The sequence below is a fragment of the Stenella coeruleoalba genome (assembly GCF_951394435.1).
Source record: "Stenella coeruleoalba genome assembly, chromosome: 1".
Taxonomy (NCBI): domain Eukaryota; kingdom Metazoa; phylum Chordata; class Mammalia; order Artiodactyla; family Delphinidae; genus Stenella; species Stenella coeruleoalba.
This window is the reverse complement of record NC_137169.1, coordinates 21,600,254-21,618,522: the sequence shown is the minus strand read 5'-3', so window position 1 is coordinate 21,618,522 and position 18,269 is coordinate 21,600,254. Positions and strand designations below refer to the sequence as shown.

Below are 18,269 nucleotides of genomic sequence, written 5' to 3'. Positions count from 1 at the left end.
ACTACAACCCTTTAGATTAAGGCGTCGCTTGGGAAGAATTTGGCGGGAACAGGAGGAGGCCGTACAAAGGAAGTGATGTAAGGTGTCACGGGGGGTGACACGGCCAGAGGAGCGGAAATATCATCTTGATTGGTTATTTTTTCGAGACACCGTCCTATCACAACGTCCCTCAGCCTTACTTCCGCTTGCGCAGTCTTTTTTGCCCTTAGTAACGATGGTCGCAGAGGCTTCCTACCCTCCCGGGAGCAGAGTGCGCGTTTTCGGGAGCGCGGCTGGAGAAGACGGGAAAAGGCGTAAGATTCGTGAGCACTGATTGGCTGAAGCGAGAAGAGTTCTGGCTGCTGACTGGCTCCGTCTTTCGCGGGAAGGAGTTTGTGGCTCCTGCGAAAAGTAGATATAGCGGAGCGGCCGCCTCAGGGCTCGGAGGCGGTTAGGGGAACCCACCAGACCGGAACCTTCTGCAACTCTTTCCTGAGGGAATCGTGACGAAGATGTGGACCAGTAATGATGAGTGGGGCGGATTACGAGACCCGCAAGAAGGATTTAGCAAGGGGCTGGGTGGGAGAGGCCTGTGGCGGCGGGGGTGGGGGAGGGGCGGGGGCCGGCCGCGGGGGCGTGCGGGGTCGGGGGGAGGTTAAGGAGACGCTGGAAGTGGCTAGGGTGAAGTCTGGGGGTCCTGTGGATTTTTCAGAGGCTTGGAGGGCGGAACAGGTATTAATACCGTTGTTGTTTAAAACCAGGTGGATTTGAAAGCTATAGCAGTTCCTCTTTTGGGGGAACCGGAAGCTACACACAGTCCCCTGGGGGCTTTGGATCACCGACACCTTCCCAGGCCGAAAAGAAATCTGTAGGTTGAAAGCGTACTTCGTTTTATCTTATACTGTCCGGAAGCTACTGACTCATCTGTGAGAGAAAATTTATGCGATGAAGGAAGGGTGTTAAACTTGAGCTGATACGATAATTGTCAATTATTATCTTTTTGAATCTTATAATTGAGTGCTGTAATTTTGAAAAATGAAATTCCCCTAATTTTGCATCCATTGTTTCCTTGCCTTTATTTTGAAATTTACCAATAGAACTAATGAAATCAACCTTGTGGGAAAAGTGAACTTGTTTGTATAGCCTAGTTTACATTCTTCATGTATTGGAAGTCGTTTTTAAATGAAATGTAATGAGGTGCTCTAATGCGGTGGAAAGAACATGGTCTTTGAAGTCTAGTGGATCTATGATCCACCATTGCTCTGACACTCCTTGCAGGGTATCATTGGACAAATGATACCTTCTTGGAAATATGTTTGGCACCTACTAAATGGGATTAATAATAGATACCTTACGAGGTTGTTGTGAGACTTAATATTATGATATATATATATATAATTACACCTGCCCCAGAGTTGCTTTCAGTAAATGGTTCCAGAGAGTATTATTAAAAAGAACCTGAGCATTGGAGCCAGAGTACGTGGTGTCCAGAATCAACTTTGCCTTTTAACTGGTGGTGTGAGTTTAGCGAAGCAGCTTCCACTGCTGGTTTTGGTGGCCCTTGATTTTTCTCATCTGATAATAGTACTAGTACTACTCATGTCCCAGGGTGGTTCTGAGAATTGATAAATGAGGTAACGTATAGGAAAGTGATCTGTAAAAAGCTGTCCAAATGCTTGTTACTCACTCTTTCAGAAATGAGTTTCAATTTAATAGCTGCTGTTGATTTCATCCTTTAAAAAATATAGGATTTGGTGTTAAGATTCAGTATTAGTAGCTTCTGTGTTTTATGTCCAGATTGATAAGCTTTTACCTAAACTGGTAATTCACAAGGGTGTGTCAGTGGGAAAAAAATCCATTGATAATTCCCATACATTTGGGCATTGCTTTATATTTTTCATATGATTATTTTATATAATCCTGTGAGTTAATTATTATTTACTGCATTGCACAACAGAGGCTCAGGGAGATTAAGGGACACCTGAGCTTGCATAGCTAGTTAGACAGTCCACACATTGATGCTGCACAAATCCAAAATCTGATGAGCAACTTCTGTCTATTGTAATTTTCTTTTTCCCAGGAAGACCAGAGGGGACTCCAAGTCCTCTAACTTTGTCTTCCTTGAGGCTGTAAAGGAAAAAACAAAAGATAGATCATTGGTTCTCATCTTTTCTCCTTTATCTTAACTATTTTTCTTCATTCTGGTTGTTAGAATTCTTAATCTCAGTATCCCTCCCTGGGGCTGTGTATTAAGACTGCTTTTCAGAGAACAATGATGGTTATAAACTGGAGTTTCAAACCCAGGTCTTTTTATGTTTAAATCTAGTGCCTTTTCCACAGTAAATTAGATAAACACTCTATCTAAAATGTTTCCTGTTGACTATAAACCTGTTATATTTGATTGAATCATGTGAAATTTCTAATGCCATGTTTTGCCTTTAAAAATGGTGGGTTTTTTATAGTACTGTCAGAGTAGCCAGTGGTTCATAGTCAGCTAGAAAAGAATTTTTTTCAGAATTAAACATATCAGTACTTGTGCTGACACCCTCTCTGTGAATCTCTTTGGAACAAACTGGAAACTCTTTGTGATCAGTTCTTGGCACATAATAGGTGCTCATTAAAAAACAAGAACTTGCTGTGATTTGAGATGAATTTGAAGGTATTTACTAACACCTCAATAATTACCCATCTGTAACGTTTTTCCCTGAGGAGTAATAATATTTATTGAATACCTACTACATGTGGCGCTTGGGATTAGCATTTTCATATACATTATATATTTCATTTACAACTCAAAAGGTAGATATCCTCATTTTATAGAATAGGTGGTGGTGTGTCCAGGGCTGTGGAGCTGGGATTTGAACACAGGTCTGTAGTACTTTCTGGCTCCAAAGCCCATATTCTTGCTGCTGTTACCACAGTGGCTCTTAGTTTTCTTATGCTGAAGATACAATGAAAATCTCAGGTGTGATAGGTGAAAACTGTATAGTAGACTATGAGAGCTAAATCCTGGGACCTCAGCAAATTTTAAATATATAAATACTAATATAGCATATAACTTCACTTATAAAATACTATAAAGTAAAATTGAAAAACAGTTGATTCCTTTATATCCTTGTTAAAAGCTATTGCAGCTATAAAGAGTGAGGAACAATAGCTGACCTAATAATTCCTAATGTTTATTGAGTGCTTACAGTGTGCCAGTTATTCTAGGTACTTCACCATATATTTAATTTTCATAATGATTTTTAATGATTTTATTATTCCTAGTTTTATAGATGAGGAAACTGAGGTACAGATGAATAGAGAAATGTGACCAAGAACACACTGCTCCTGAGTGGTAGAGCCATAATCTTTACACTCAAGCTTGGCTGCTGCCTGTTGTGACATGTGTGCTGGTAGTTGGCTAGGCTTACTTTCTACCATCCTGGCAGTACTCACCATTCAAAATTAGGCTTCAGCAAAGTGAAATGTTGCGAGTATCATGGACCTTCAGGGATAAGCTTCAACTGCTAAATCCATGAAGACCAAGAGTCTGCTATGTTCAGTCTTACATGTGGAACAGTTACTGGGTTACATCCTGTTGATCTCCAACAGGAAGAACCGTAATCTTTAATCCACCATGCTTTTTCCATCTTGTACATGGTCCCTCTAAGAGTCTATGAGAGTGCATGTTTGCCCTCAGCCTATAATGCATATTCCCTACCCACTATTTTTTCACTGTCGAAATTCTTGTGCTTCAAGGTCCAGCCTAAATGCTCCCTCTTGAAATGGCCAAAAATATTTCCGAGATCCTACATAGAGCATCTCATTCTATAGTGTATCAAGATCAGGCTCGTTATTTACATTTTTACCTCCCCTAAGTTAGGAGTATGTTGAAGGCAAATCCTATTCCATTCTACTCATCTTTATGTTCCCCAAACAACCTCTGCCCAGTGGTAGGCAAAAATAAGAATTTATGCTGGTGTTAGGCTGCTTCTGGATGTGATTTGGGTGTCCTCTTCTGCCCATCACCTCCTGTCCCTTTCCTTTAAGATGTCCAGTGTGGCCAAGCCCTTATCCCATTTTCCCCATACTCACATTTGATTGTCAGAACATCTATCCTAAAGCTGTACCTCTAACTTTCTGTTGTATTTTATCATGAGAGTTAGAACAACTCCAATGTTCTGTCTCTGCTGGCCATCTCTCAAACCCCTTCTGAGTACCATCTCATCTGTGATAAAAAGCCAGCTCCTAAAGGTGGGGTTTCCTTTAAAAGTCTGTTCCAGAAGCAGGTCATCTTCCTTATGCTGTTTGCACTCTGGCCTACTCATTTTGGTGATCCCTAGTACTGCACAAACTTATCCATTCATCAGGAGCTTTGGAGTCAGACAAGCCTGGGTTTGAAATCTAAAGTGTGGCATTTGTTAGCTATATAACCCTGGTTTTCATCTCTGTGAAGCAGGGATAATGAGGTGCATTTTGAAGATTCAATGTTATAATATATGTAAAGTGCTTGGCACATAGCAGGTGCTAAATGAACAGTAGTTATTATTTTCTTAATTGGATGTATGCATACTTTTTTTTCAGAGAGCCCGAGCTCAGCATATTGTACCCTGTACCATATCTCAGCTGCTTTCTGCTACTCTGGTTGATGAAGTGTTCAGAATTGGAAATGTTGAGATTTCACAGGTAAGTGAAAATAATTTGTGGAAGAGTCACTTAATCATAGGAATGAAGAATGAGATAAAACTAACATCTCAACAAAATACATAGGGGTGAAAATACATAGGGGTGGGCCTCCCTGGTGGCGCAGTGGTTGAGAGTCCGCCTGCCGATGCAGGGGACACGGGTTCGTGCCCCGGTCCGGGAAGATCCCACATGCTGCGGAGCGGCTGGGCCCGTGAGCCATGGCCACTGAGCCTGCGCGTCCGGAGTCAGTGCTCTGCAACGGGAGAGGCTACAACAGTGAGAGGCCTGCTTACCACAAAAAAAAATAAATAAACACATAGGGGACTTCCCTGGTGGCGCAGTGGTTAAGAATCCGCCTCAGTGCAGGGGACACGGGTTCAAGCCCTGGTCTGAGAAGATCCCACATGCTGTGGAGCAGCTAAGCCTGTGCGCCACAACTACTGAGCCTGTGCTCTAGAGCCCGCGAGCCACAACTGCTGAAGCCCGTGCGCCTAGAGCCCATACTCCGCAACGAGAGAAGCCACCGCAATGAGAAGCCCGCGCACTGCAACAAAAAGTAGCCCCCACTCACTGCAACTAGAGAAAGCCTGCGCGCAGCAATGAAGACCCAATGCAGCCTAAAATAAATAAATTTATGAAAAAAAAACATAGGGACTTCCCTGGTGGTCCAGTGGTTAAGATTCCATGCTCACAATGCAGGGGGCCCAAGTTCAATCCCTGGTCAGGGAACTAGATCCTGCATGCCGTAACTAAGAGCCTATGTGCCACAACTAAAGATCCCGCATGCTGCAGTGAAGATACCACGTGCCACAGCTAAGACCCTGTGCAGCCAAATAAATAAATAAATAAATATTTTTAAGAAAATACATAAGTGTTGCTTTGGTTTCCAAGAAAACCAAATTTTTTTTTCTTCTGGTCTAGGTCACTATCGTGGGGATAATCAGAAATGCAGAGAAGGCTGCAACCAACATTGTTTACAAAATAGATGACATGACGGCTGCACCCATGGATGTTCGCCAGTGGGTTGACACAGATGTAAGTAGTTGGTTTTGAATCAGGGTGGGGTTACTCTGGGACTTTGGAGATGTTGAACTTTTTTAGTCTTACTTTTTAAAGGTGGATCTTATTATAAAAATAAAACATAAGCAAGACATCAAAGGCAGAAACCCTAACATTAAAGGCCAATACATTTGATGTCATAAAAAATTTTAAATCTTTTAAACTTCCCAAAATACTATAAACGAAGTTAAAGGGCAAGTGACAGGACACACTAGAATGTAAACTCTGTGAGAACAAGGATTCTTATGTTGGCACTGTATCCCTAGCACCTAGAACAGTGCCAGTTACATAGTGGGCCCTGAGTAAATATTATTTAAATTAGTGGGAAAATTTTTTGCAAAATATTACGAACATTTAAAATTTTCAATTATTGAAAGTTCTTACAAAGCAAAAAGGAAAAAGCAACCACACCTTAGGAAAACGGGCAAAGAAATGCACAAGTAATTCATAATAGATGAAATACAAATTGCAACAACAATAAGAAAAGCAAGTTTACTTAACATTAAGATACCATTTTTAGTTTATTAAATTGGCAGAGGAGAAAAGAGAATGGCAATGTCCACTTCTATTGAGAGTAGTAGGAGCTTAATTTATGGAGTGATTTGTCACTGTTTGTCTGGGGAAGTGGATACCGCCCTACCTTGATGTTATGAGCATCACCTTTCTCAAAAATCAGCCGATGATCAAAATCATCTCAGAAATGTTGACCACTCCACTGCCAGAAATTTGCATTCAGGAATAATTAAAGATACACGCAAAGATTCAGTTGTAAGATTGTTGATCATCATTATTTATAATAATGGAAAACTAAAAGGAATCTCAATGTTAGCAGTAGGATATTATTAATTAAATCCTGGTATATTTTTTAAAATACTGCAAATGATGTAGAAATGTATGTATTGTCACAAAGAATTGTTTACCATAAATTGTTGAGAGGAAGAGAGCATGTTAAAGGTAGTATGGGGCTTCCCTGGTGGCGCAGTGGTTGAGAGTCCGCCTGCCGATGCAGGGGACACGGGTTCGTGCCCCAGTCCGGGAAGTTCCCACATGCTGCGGAGGAGCTGGGCCCGTGAGCCATGGCCACTGAGCCTGTGCTCCGCAGCGGGAGAGGCCACAACAGTGAGAGGCCCGCGTACCACAAAAAAAAAAAAAAAAAAAAAAAAAGGTAGTATGCATGGTGTGGCCCAATTTTTGCAAAGCAACATATATATGAGTATATGTATAAACATGCAGAAAATAGACTTAAAGAAAATATATTCCTTTTACCCTTTTTATTTTTTTTAATTATTTTTAAAAATTTATTTATTTATTTAGCTGTGTTAGGTCTTTGTTGCTGTGCGCGGGCTTTCTCTAGTTGCGGCGAGCGGGAGCTACTCTTTGTTGTGATGCGCGGGTTTCTCACGTCGTGGCTTCTCTTGTTGCGAGCACGGGCTCTAGGCACATGGGATTCAGTAACTGTGGCATGTGGGCTCAGTAGTTATGGCTCACGGGCTCTAGAGCACAGGCTCAGTAGTTGTGGTACATGGGCTTAGTTGCTCTGCAGCATGTGGGATCTTCCTGGGCCAGGAATCGAACCTGTGTCCCCTGCATTGGCAGGCAGATTCTTAACCACTGTGCCACCAGGGAAGCCCATCCATTCGTCTATCTATGGGCATTTAGGTTGCTTCTATGACCTGGCTCTTATAAATAGTGCTGCAATGAACACTGGGGTGCATGTGTCTTTTTGAATTATGATTTTCTCTGGGTATATGCCCAGTGGTGGGATTGCTGGGTCATATGGTAATTCTATTTTTAGGTTTTGAAGGAACCTCTGTACTGTTCTCCATAGTGGCTGTATCCATTTACATTCCCACCAATAGTGCAAGAGGGTTCCCTTTTCTCCACACCCTCTCCAGCATTTGTTGTTTGTAGATTTTCTGATGATACCCATTCTAACTGGTGTGAGGTGATACCTCATTGTAGTTTTGATTTGCATTTCTCTAATAATTAGTGATGTTGAGCAGCTTTTCATGTGCTTCTTGGCCATCTGTATGTCTTCTTTGGAGAAATGTCTATTTAGGTCTTCTGCCCATTTTTGGATTGGGTTGTTTGTTTTTTTTAATATTGAGCTGCATGAGCTGTTTATATATTTTGGAGATTAATCTTTCGTCTGCAAATATTTTCTCCCATTCTGAGGGTTGTCTTTTCGTCTTGTTTGTAGTTTCCTTTGCTTTGCAAAAGCTTTTAAGTTTCATTAGGTCCCATTTGTTTATTTTTGTTTTTATTTCCATTACTCTAGGAGGTCGATCAAAAAAGAACTTGCTGTGATTTATGTCAAAAAGTGTTCTTCCAAAAAAAAAAAGTGTTCTTCCTATGTTTTCCTCTAAGAGTTTTATAGTGTCTGGCCTTACATTTAGGTCTTTAATCCATTTTCAGTTTATTTTTGTGTATGGTGTTAGGGAGTATTCTAATTTCATTCTTTTACATGTAGCTGTCCAGTTTTCCCAGCACCGCTTATTGAAGCAACTGTCTTTCCTCCATTGTATATCCTTGTCTCCTTTGTCATAGATTAGTTGACCATATTAAAGCTAAATCTTAATACATGTTCTTTATTTTCTTAAATTTCTAAAAGTACAGTTGCTATGCCAATAAGTATGTCCACCAGAAAGTTGTGTGCCTAAGAACACTGAATGAGAGTGCCATAATCGTTTGCTTGTTTTTTGATGTGCATAACATAGAACTTGCATATTTTTATTCTAATTCCTGGTTTTATTTTTTAAAAATTAAATTCTAAAAGGCAGGGCAAACTAGGTAGTGCTACATTAGGATCCTTTAGCTCTTACTTTGTAACTTTCTCTTTCTGTACATAATTTAGAAATTTTGAAGAGGCTTTCACCAGCATCACTAAAACCTAAGTGGTGTGTTTGTATTTTTTCTGTTAGGATGCCAGCAGTGAAAACACTGTGGTTCCTCCAGAAACATATGTGAAAGTGGCTGGTCATCTGAGATCTTTTCAGGTAAAGTCAGGAAAAAAAACGACAGTTAAAATGTATCTGCATGGGGCTTGCCTGGTGGCGCAGAGATTGAGGGGACACGGCGCCTCGTGGCGCCTGCCGATTCAGGGGACACGGGTTCGTGCCTCGGTTCGGGAGAATCCCACGTGCCGCGGAGCGGCTGGGCCTGTGAGCCATGGCCACTGGGCCTGCGCATCTGGAGTCTGTGCTCCGCAACGGGAGAGGCCCGCGTACGGGGTGAAAAAAAATGTATCTGCATGAAGCAGTTTCTGGGGTCATGCCTAAGTTTAGGATACTTAAGACTTAGTAAGTCTCTATGTTTAATGGGAGTTATATTGAAGTTAATTCATTATTTTCTTCTTCAAAAGGAAATAATGGGTTTCCTCAATATAAAACAAACAGAAAGGTAGAGAAAGAACAAGATCTCAGCCTACAGTTGCCATCTATGGCATTCATTAGGTGTAGAAGGCGGACACTGGATTTGGAGACTGGACTCTGGTTGTATAACCTTGGGAAAGTCATTGAACATCTCTGTGCTAGTTTTGTTCTTTTGACTATATTTCATTGACTGTTTTTGGATTAACTCTGAGTTAAAAATTTTCAGTATATAACACATTTTCCTCAGTTAGTAAAATACTATAACCAAGAAAGGAGCCACAATGTTTTGACCTGAAATTGACTTGAATGTGCTCATTATTTGTTCACATTTCTCTCTTTATTTTGATAGAACAAGAAAAGCCTGGTAGCCTTTAAGATCATGCCCCTGGAGGATATGAATGAGTTCACCACACATATTCTGGAAGTAGTCAATGCACACATGATGCTCAGCAAGTCTAGCAGCCAGGTGAGCAGCTTCATTCTCGTCGTTTTTTCTCTTCCCTGAAAAAACCTAAACCACTTCTGTGCTCCGGCTTTGATTTCCTTGACATTTTGAAGATTGAGCCACAAGAAAGTCATCATTCAGTCCTCAAAAAAAATTTTCTCCATGAGCTTTGCTGTGTTATTTTATTCCTGATGAAACACTTTCCTCTCAAAATTACAAGTTCCTCTAACCCCGGTGGCTTGGATGGCTGAGGCCAAGACAAGCTTCAAGTGTAGACACATAATTATCAGCTGAGCTCTTAGCTTCAGGATTTTCAGTCCATATTCAGAGAAAAACCCCAACTAAGATAGCATTTTGCTGCTTTCCTTCCAACCTATTGGCTAAACAGGATTATTTATGCACCATTATTTTGTCCCTGCAACTATATTTCTTGCTTCATATCGAAATTTCTCAACATTTTCTGTGGTACAAATTGAGTTTGGCAAGTCCATCTAGGACCACATAATGGGTTTGCTGATCTGAGTATTAGAGTGCCCTTAGATGATTCTGGTGGCAAGGTGGAAGACTGGTTACAGTAGGAGGGACTGGAGCTGTTGCCTCTTGTTTTGTGCCAAGCACTTTGCTAAGCCCTGGGGATACAAAGATACATTCATTCAATTTATTGAGCCTACTATATGCCAATCATCATTCTAGGCCCTGGGAATAAAGCAGTGAACAAGATGGGTAAAGTGTCTGCCCTCAAATTTATATTCTTGAGAGAAATGGACCATCAACAAGAAAACAAATATATAATTTTAGGTAGTTATAGGTACTCTGAAATTAAGCAGAGTAGGAGAAGACAGTGATGGAGGGAATAAGAATGGTATAATTTTAAATGAGAGAAGAACATTCCAAGTGGTGTCAGAAGCCATGAGACTGGAACAAGCTTGGCATACTTGAGACTAGCAAGAAGGCCAGACTGTCTGGAGTGAAGCAAATGACATGGGACGTGGTACAGGGATGTAGGCAAGGGAGCGAGACCCGGATCATGTAGGGCTTTGTAGGCCATAGTAAGGATTACTTTTTTCTAATTGACACTAAACCTTTAGAAGGTTTTGACTAGGGAAGTGATGTGGTCTGATTTACCTTTTTAAAAGCTCACTTGAGCTGCTGTGTGGAGAGTAGACTATGAGGCACCAACAATAGCAACAGAAGTAATTCTGGGGAATGGTAGCAGCAGCTGGGTAAGAAGTGGTTGGATTCTAATACATTTCGAAGGTAGAGCTGACAGGACTTAATGGTTTAGATATAGGATATAAAGAAAAGAGAGGGTTCAAAAATAACTCCTAGGTTTGGGGCTTGAGTAACTAGATGAAGCTAGCAGGTTTGAAGGGCAAACTCCAGAGTTCTGTTCTGGACTTAGCAAATGCAACGTGTCAGACACCCAAATGGAGACCAGAATGGACGGCTGACTGTATAAAGCTGGGACTCAAAGGAGAGGTCAGGGGTAGAGAGAGAGCATTGGGAGTCATTGTGTGGATGGTATTTAAAGCCTCGGATGAGACGAGATAACTAGTGAGTTAAGAGGTAAGAGACCTAAGCTCTGAGACACAGAGCTAGGAGTCTGGAGGCACAGCAGGAGCCAGAGAAAGAGAAGTTGCCAGTTGGGCAGGAGGAAAATCAGGAAATGTGGTTCTATAGAATATTCTGAAAAGAGTACTTTAAGGAGGGAGTGGAGTTCAACAGTAGAATGCTGCCTAGAAGTCAAGTAAGGTGATGAGAGAGGTCCGTCGGATTTGGAAACGTGGATCTTCAGAAGAGAGGCTTCAGCAATGGTTAGGGGAAATGTGGGTTAAAAAGAATGGGACTGGGTAGAAAGTTTAGGGTGTTTATTTTATGACTATACTTCATAACCTATACATATATATCAAATGTTCTGTGATAAAAATGGTTTTAAAGTGAGGATGGGTGGAAGTTGTGAGTATAGACAGTTATATTGAGGAGTAAATAAAATAATCCTTTCCCTCAAAGAGTTTGCCTTAAGCATTGAGGGTTCAGATCACTTAAGCAGTGAGGAGTGGCAAGTGCAGGGTGCTGTCGAACCACAGAGAAGAGTTTCCTGTCCTGACCTGGACATCAAAAACGGCCTCCTGGAGGAGGTGATGCCTAAACCAAGTCTTAAAATACACATATGGGAGCAGGGGCGCACCTGAAGCATGTTTATGAGGTCATTTCAGCAGAGGTATCCAGGGAAGAAATAGCATTCAGTTCAGTATTACTGGATCATAAAATAGGACTTCTGTCTCACCAGCAAGCAACGTGAAGGCATCTAGCTTGAAAACAGGAGACCATGACTGAATTTTGGGTTTTTTTTAAATGACCTCGAAGCATTGGCATTTAATGATTTTTTTTTTTTTTTTTTTTTTTTTTGGTCTGCGTTGGGTCTTCCGTGCTGTGCGCGTGTGCGCGGGCTTTCTCTAGTTGCGGTGAGCGGGGGCTACTCTTCATTGCAGTGCGCAGGCTTCTCATTGTGGTGACTTCTCTGGTTGCGGAGCACGGGCTCTAGGCGTGCGGGCTTCAGTAGTTGTGGCATGTGGGCTCAGTAGTTGTGGCACAGGGGCACTAGAGCACAGGCTTAGTAGCTGTGGCACGCGGGCTTAGTTGCTCCACGGCATGTGAGATCTTCCCGGACCGGGGCTCGAACCCGTGTCCCCTGCACTGGCAGGTGGATTCTTAACCACTGCGCCACCAGGGAAGCCCTAATGAACGTTTGTTGAATGAATGAGTCTCTTGACTGCATGGGATTCACTGATGAGCTTCCACAATGCTCTTTTACTTGTAATGAGTACTTAACATATTTAATCTTTTGTCATCTTTATTCCGTTCAATAAATTAAACATTGACTGAGCACCTGCTGCCCACCAGGCACTGTGCAAAGCTGAAGGGGCTTATGGGAGAAAGTGACAGGCAAACAGTGCGATGGCTACTATGAGAGGGAATGGGCCAAATGCTGTGAGAGCCAAGAAGGAAGAACACAACTAACTTTGGCCTGGGGGGATGTCAGGGAAGTCTTCACAAAGGCAGTGACAATTAAGTTGGGCTTTGAAGGATGAGAAGGGTGTTTCCCAAGCAGATGAGGGGAGGAGCATTCCAGACATGGAATAACATGTCAGAGGCGTGTGTGTGACTGGCAAGAATTCCCTGTGTTGAAAGGGGATGGTCAAGAATAAAATACAGACTTTGTTGTCTAGTTGTAGTCAGTCTAATATCCAGGAGTTTTATATTATTTTCACAGGCAGGGGGAGCCAGCTGAAAGCTTTTAGGTGGAGGAGAGACATGATCAGAAGTTATTACTTGGAGCAGTGAGGAGGGTTGATTGGAATAGGAGAGACTTGCAGCTGAGACACCAGTCAGGAGATCAGGGGTGATGAGGATCCATTCGAGCCACTGAACGCTGTATTAATGGGCTGTGGTGATGGGCTGTGGTGACGGGCTGTGGGAGGTGAGCGAGTGGAGACTCAAAGATGGCCAAGGTCTACAGGACTGGGCTTGGACTTACTAATAGAAATGGAATATACCAGGGCAAGCAGGTTTGGGGAGGAAAGTAAACTTTATTTTGAAGTGCGTGAGATAGCTAAGTGGAGGTCTTCAGTAGATGGTTGGTAACGAGGATTTGTGGCCTCGGAGGAGGTCTGGGATGAAATCCTGAGAGAACTATCAGCTTTTTGGAAGACAGGTAGACAAAGAGGCTGAGAAAGGATACTGAGAAGGTATAGTTTGAAAATTAAGTGGAGAACCAGAAGAATATGGTGTCAGGAAGCCTAAGGAGGGGTACATTTCAAGAGGGGTGTGGTCAGCAGTGTCTGCTTCTGAGAGGTCAAGTGTTATGAGAACTGAAAGGGATTACTGGCTGTGTTGGTTGATAAGCATTGGTACGTTTGGTGAGAACTGTTTCAGAGGTATATTTGGAGAGAATCCAAATAGTGCTGGGAAATGTAAACAGTGACTATAATCTATTATTTTTTAAAAGTTTGGTGGTAAAAAAGAAGAAAAGAGAGGGTAATGAGAACTATGTCTCCTTTTCTCTCTTTGTAATGCTTCATGCCTAGTTGACACTCAGTAAATGCTTGCATGATTGAAGCACCAGAGGTAGATACCACTATAGCAGATCTCAGTAATTTTCTTCTCAGTGCTATTTTTCCTCTGGCTCCTGTCACATCACAAAAGAAAAGGAGGATCCAGGAAGTACCTTTCTCTCGGTTTGATGTGATATGCTTCAGAGAATGACTTTATCTTCCTATGAAATACTCATTAGATAATAGCTGTCCTTTCCAAGGGAAGCAGTTGTTATTGGGAAAACTCTGCTTAGGGAATTCCCTGGCAGTCCAGTGGTTAGGACTCTAACCACGCTTTCACGTGGCCTGGGTTCAATCCCCAGTCAGGGAACTAATATCCCACAAGCCGTGTGGCACAGCCAAAAAAAAAAACTGCTTAAATTGTTTTTTTGTAAACTATTTATTAAGCTATTTAAAAGAGCAAGGACTGTGTTTAAATTGGTGAATTTACTAATGTTGTAAACTTATTTCTTAATTCAGCCCTCAGCAGGGAGAGCACCTGTCAGCAATCCAGGAATGGGTGAAGCTGGGAACTTTGGTGGGAATAGCTTCATGCCAACAAATGGCCTCACTGTGGCCCAGAACCAGGTAAACAGCTGAGTGGCTCCAGACATGCAAGACACAGACAGTTAGTTGTAAATTATGTTACTTCCTTAATGGTGCTAAGTACCTGACTCATTTCTTTCCTATAAAGGGATTCTGGCTTACATAGGGGAGCTGATTCAGAGTAGTTGCTAAAATCTTTCTGATTTGAATCTTCAGGTACTGAATTTGATTAAGGCTTGCCCAAGGCCTGAAGGATTGAACTTTCAGGATCTCAAGAATCAGCTCCAACACATGACCGTACCCTCCATCAAGTGAGTATTTGGTTTCTGTGAACTAGGGCTCCAGAATTGTACCCGTTTCCCCTCACCAGGATTTCCCGGTAATGAGAAGTAAGTTTAAAAAAAAAAAAAAAACTGTTGACTAACAAAAGCGAAGTTGTTCAGTCATGGAAAAGTAGAAAAAGGACTCACAAAGATGGTGCTGCCTGTCACTTCACTCATTCATTTTTCATTCAGCAAATACTAAGTACCATTATGTGCAAGGGATGTAATTTTGAGCAAAAATTGACCAGATACCTCTCGTGGAATTTAGTCTGGAGGAATGAGATCCTAAGCTCCTAGTCCTCAGGTGTACATTTGCATTGGCATTGCTGTCCCCAGTGTGCAGTGTTCCTCAGGCTATCTGGACCTGAAGCCATTAGACAGTCCTTCCAACATCCTTGTCCTGATAACCTGTTAGACAAGCAGCTTCCTGATTCTAATGAACTAATCAAACAAACTGAGTATTATGGTGTTTGTGATAGTTGTTACTATAAATCAGTTGATATTCTAGGTCTCGACAGAAAAGAATACTCAGGTCTAATTCCATTTCCTGTCCTATGAGATGAGGATAATAATTCCTATCTTAGAGTTACTGTGATGATGAGGTGCAGAATGTCTGTCACAATAGTAGGTGCTCTATAAATTGTTACTCTTATTAAATATGTTACTGACACTGACCCTGAGGGCCTTTAAGGATTTGAAGGTGTCATACCATTTCTAGAAAGACCTTTCCTTTCCTTCTTGCAACTTGATTTCCCAGAGGGGAATGAGAGGGTCGGTGGATGAGTGAGGAGCTATTTTTTTATATAGCTGTTTATATTGGGAGACATTATATGCAACCGGAACTATAGCTTTAGATCCTGGTTTCAGTTTGCTTACACTGGTATTTAAGTGAGGTCCTATTTTCTTTGCTTTACACAACTTGGGAGAGGCATCCAAGGCAGCCCTAAAGCCTTTGTCTCCAAGGATTACCTCAGTTTTGTAATTTTACTGGTGTTTCTCCCTGCAAGAGCCTTCCATGAGCAAAATGGCCATGAATTCTTGTCAGCTAAGATAGAAAGTAGGGAAATGAGTAAAGTTTACATATTCGGCCATATCCAAAAGGCAGTTTCCTTTCTTCTGCATTTGGTTTTTTCTTTCTTTCTAGGCAAGCTGTGGATTTTCTAAGCAACGAGGGACACATCTATTCCACTGTGGATGATGATCATTTTAAATCCACAGATGCAGAATAACTGGATCTAATTGGGTACCCGAGATATTTTCCAGCTGGACCTTTTATGCAGTCTCTCGTCTCCAGCTGTGCATATATTTGGCAGGTTGACTTCTAGGTAGTAGGTTTCATCTATAAAAGGTTTCAATTGACATCCTTTTGAAACTTACTACTCTTCTGTGTTTTTGAAGCTCGGAGGGATATGGGCAACTGACAGGGATGTAAACCAGGGCGGAATTTCTTAAAGAACTTACAAATTAGTTGCAATATCAGGATAAATGGAATTGGAAGAGGGATGCTACCAAGAAGGGTTGGGCGGTATTACTTAAATAATAATATAATAATAATACTCAGGAGTTTTTATGCCTAAATTGTTTCCTGTTGAGAGCAGGACTAGGGCCTGTCAGCAGAGAGCTAGCCACAAAGCCCACTAACCTCTGCCTGTTTTTGTTCCCCACTTTGGTTATGTGGTTATGTGTTGTTACTTTCAGAATTGCACTTTCTTTCACCTTGTCATAATTGCTGCCCAAAGTGTGTTTTTATAAGCATGGGGTTCTAGAATGGTGGCTTCATGGGGCAGAGAGAAAGATACGTGTTTTGTACAAAATAAGTACATTCATATGCTTAATAAAATAGTTCTATTATTGCAGTAACTTGTAAAAATGTTCTTTTTTTTTACACTGTAATAATTAATACTTTATCATCTCAGCTAATTCAGAGATAAGTTAATGAGGTGTAACATGCAAATAAAAGTTCTGTAACTGCTTCAACTGTGTTTCTAAATGAGATCTACCAGCAGCTGTGTGGAGAAGGCTCCACCCCCTTGGTTTCTGACAGTGAACAACAATGTGGTTGTTATTTTCTGTACGTGCAGGATAGTTCCCATCTGGGGAGCTGTGCAGACGCTTAAAAGTCAGTCAACCAGTATGTTCATTTGCAAGTATGTCCATTCTTGATTTTTGCCTAAAAGAAAGAACAGTGGCTAAAAACAGGTTTAAAAAAGCATATACATTTGAATATGGAATGCATGATAGGATACTTCTATGGGTGGTGGACTTCTCTTTCTAGTTACCATGCTAATGCCCTCAAATGGGCAAGGGGGCAATAGCAGTGGTTCTGGGTGGAAGTCACTTTTTCTTTTGATTTTGAATTCTATGATTTAGCAATCAAAAACTACTTACTCATTAATTCAGCGAGTTTTTTTTTGTTTTTTTTGTGGTACGCGGGCCTCTCACTGTTGCGGCCTCTCCCGTTGCGGAGCACAGGCTCCAGACACGCAGGCTCAGCGGCCATGGCTCACGGGCCCAGCCGCTCCGCGGCATGTGGGATCTTCCCAGACCAGGGCACGAACCCGCGTCCCCTGCATCGGCAGGTGGACTTTAAACCACTGCGCCACCAGGGGAGCCCTCAGCGAGTGTTTATTGAATACCTACTGTGTCAACCCATTGGTCAGCTACTAGGAATATAAAGCAAAATAAGAAATTGGTGTCCCAGGACTTGCTGATTCAGCATTCCCAATAACACAGAGTAGCTACTCAGGGGTACTGAATTCCCTGCCACCTTGGCATTGACACGGTATCACAGGAGCTCTGTGGATTCTGAGCACTATGGAGGCCCGTGGGGCTGAGCAGAGGTAGGCCACTGCTCAGCAGAGTGAAACGCCAGCCTCTGTAGAGCTTCTACCTGCTCAAGCCAGGGGAACTTGCATTTTGGATATTTGTCGTCACCTGGGATGTCAGGTATACAGTGTTCTCTTGGTACATTGTTGAGACAGCAGGCACAGCACTATGACCCAAGTTCTCAGAAATCCCCAGTGTCACAGCCAAGCCATGAGTCTAGCCTAGTCTCAGGAAGATCTCTTTAGGTGTACAGTGGGAGATGAGGCTCCTTGGGAAATAGTGGTACTTTATTGGATTTAACTAGAGAAAAGCCAGTAAGAATTAGTGTCCTATGTGAATTAATAGATTTGTTTTTTAAAATGTTGTTGAGGGAAATTCAAAACTCGATAAATTTTTGAGCATGCATCCCCAGGTTATATTCATTTACTTAGCAGTTATTTACTATATCAGTTACTATATTAGTTTGTTATATATATTACAAAACACTCAAAATTAGAAATTAAAAAGGATATTAAAAATAAATATGAAAGGATGTACCAATACAGTTGACCCTTGAACATCACGGTTTGAGCTGTGCAGGTCCACTTATACGCAGATTTTTTCCAATAAACACATACTACACGATCTGCAGTTGGTTGAATCTGCAGGTGAGGAGGGTCAACTGTAAAGTTGTATGTGGATTTTTTGACCGTGTTGGGGGTCAACTGTAATTCTTCTCTGTTTCCCAGTCAATCATCTTGTGTCCTCACTTTGGAGACCACTGCTTGGGGGAATCTCTAGCCCCATTATAGTTCCCTCCCCACCACCCAGCGGTTTATTCCAGAGGTAAAGAAGACAAAAGCACCCTGAGGGTGGTATCTGCCTTTGGTCCATTCCCTTCCTACCCTTACTGCTCTAGTAAGACAGTCACAGTTGTGGTTTTCAAACATGTTTTCCTTTTAAGCCCAGCTTTCCC

At 41.8% G+C, this 18,269-nt stretch overlaps 1 protein-coding gene across 2 annotated transcripts; it reads left to right on the top strand.

The window, feature by feature from the left end:
- Positions 1-225: 225 nt before the first annotated feature.
- Positions 226-17,507, top strand: RPA2 (replication protein A2). 2 transcript variants are annotated; one of them, XM_079941203.1, is made up of 9 exons: positions 226-501; positions 741-847; positions 4,549-4,650; positions 5,572-5,685; positions 8,631-8,705; positions 9,430-9,546; positions 14,100-14,207; positions 14,382-14,476; positions 15,633-17,504. In XM_079941203.1, the coding sequence occupies exons 1-9, from the start codon at positions 492-494 to the stop codon at positions 15,715-15,717; spliced, it is 813 nt and encodes a 270-aa protein (XP_079797329.1). In that variant the 5' UTR covers positions 226-491; the 3' UTR covers positions 15,718-17,504. The 2 variants fall into 2 exon arrangements, with proteins under 2 accessions (XP_079797329.1, XP_079797330.1); XM_079941204.1 differs by lacking the exon at positions 8,631-8,705 and having other exon boundaries at positions 15,633-17,507.
- The last annotated feature ends 762 nt before the right edge of the window (positions 17,508-18,269 follow it).

Bases quoted from the DNA above. Each gene is read 5' to 3' on its own strand.
- RPA2 (XM_079941203.1), top strand. The intron at 8,706-9,429 runs GTAAAGTCAGGA...TTATTTTGATAG, and splicing joins GTCATCTGAGATCTTTTCAG to AACAAGAAAAGCCTGGTAGC. The intron at 9,547-14,099 runs GTGAGCAGCTTC...TTCTTAATTCAG, and splicing joins TCAGCAAGTCTAGCAGCCAG to CCCTCAGCAGGGAGAGCACC.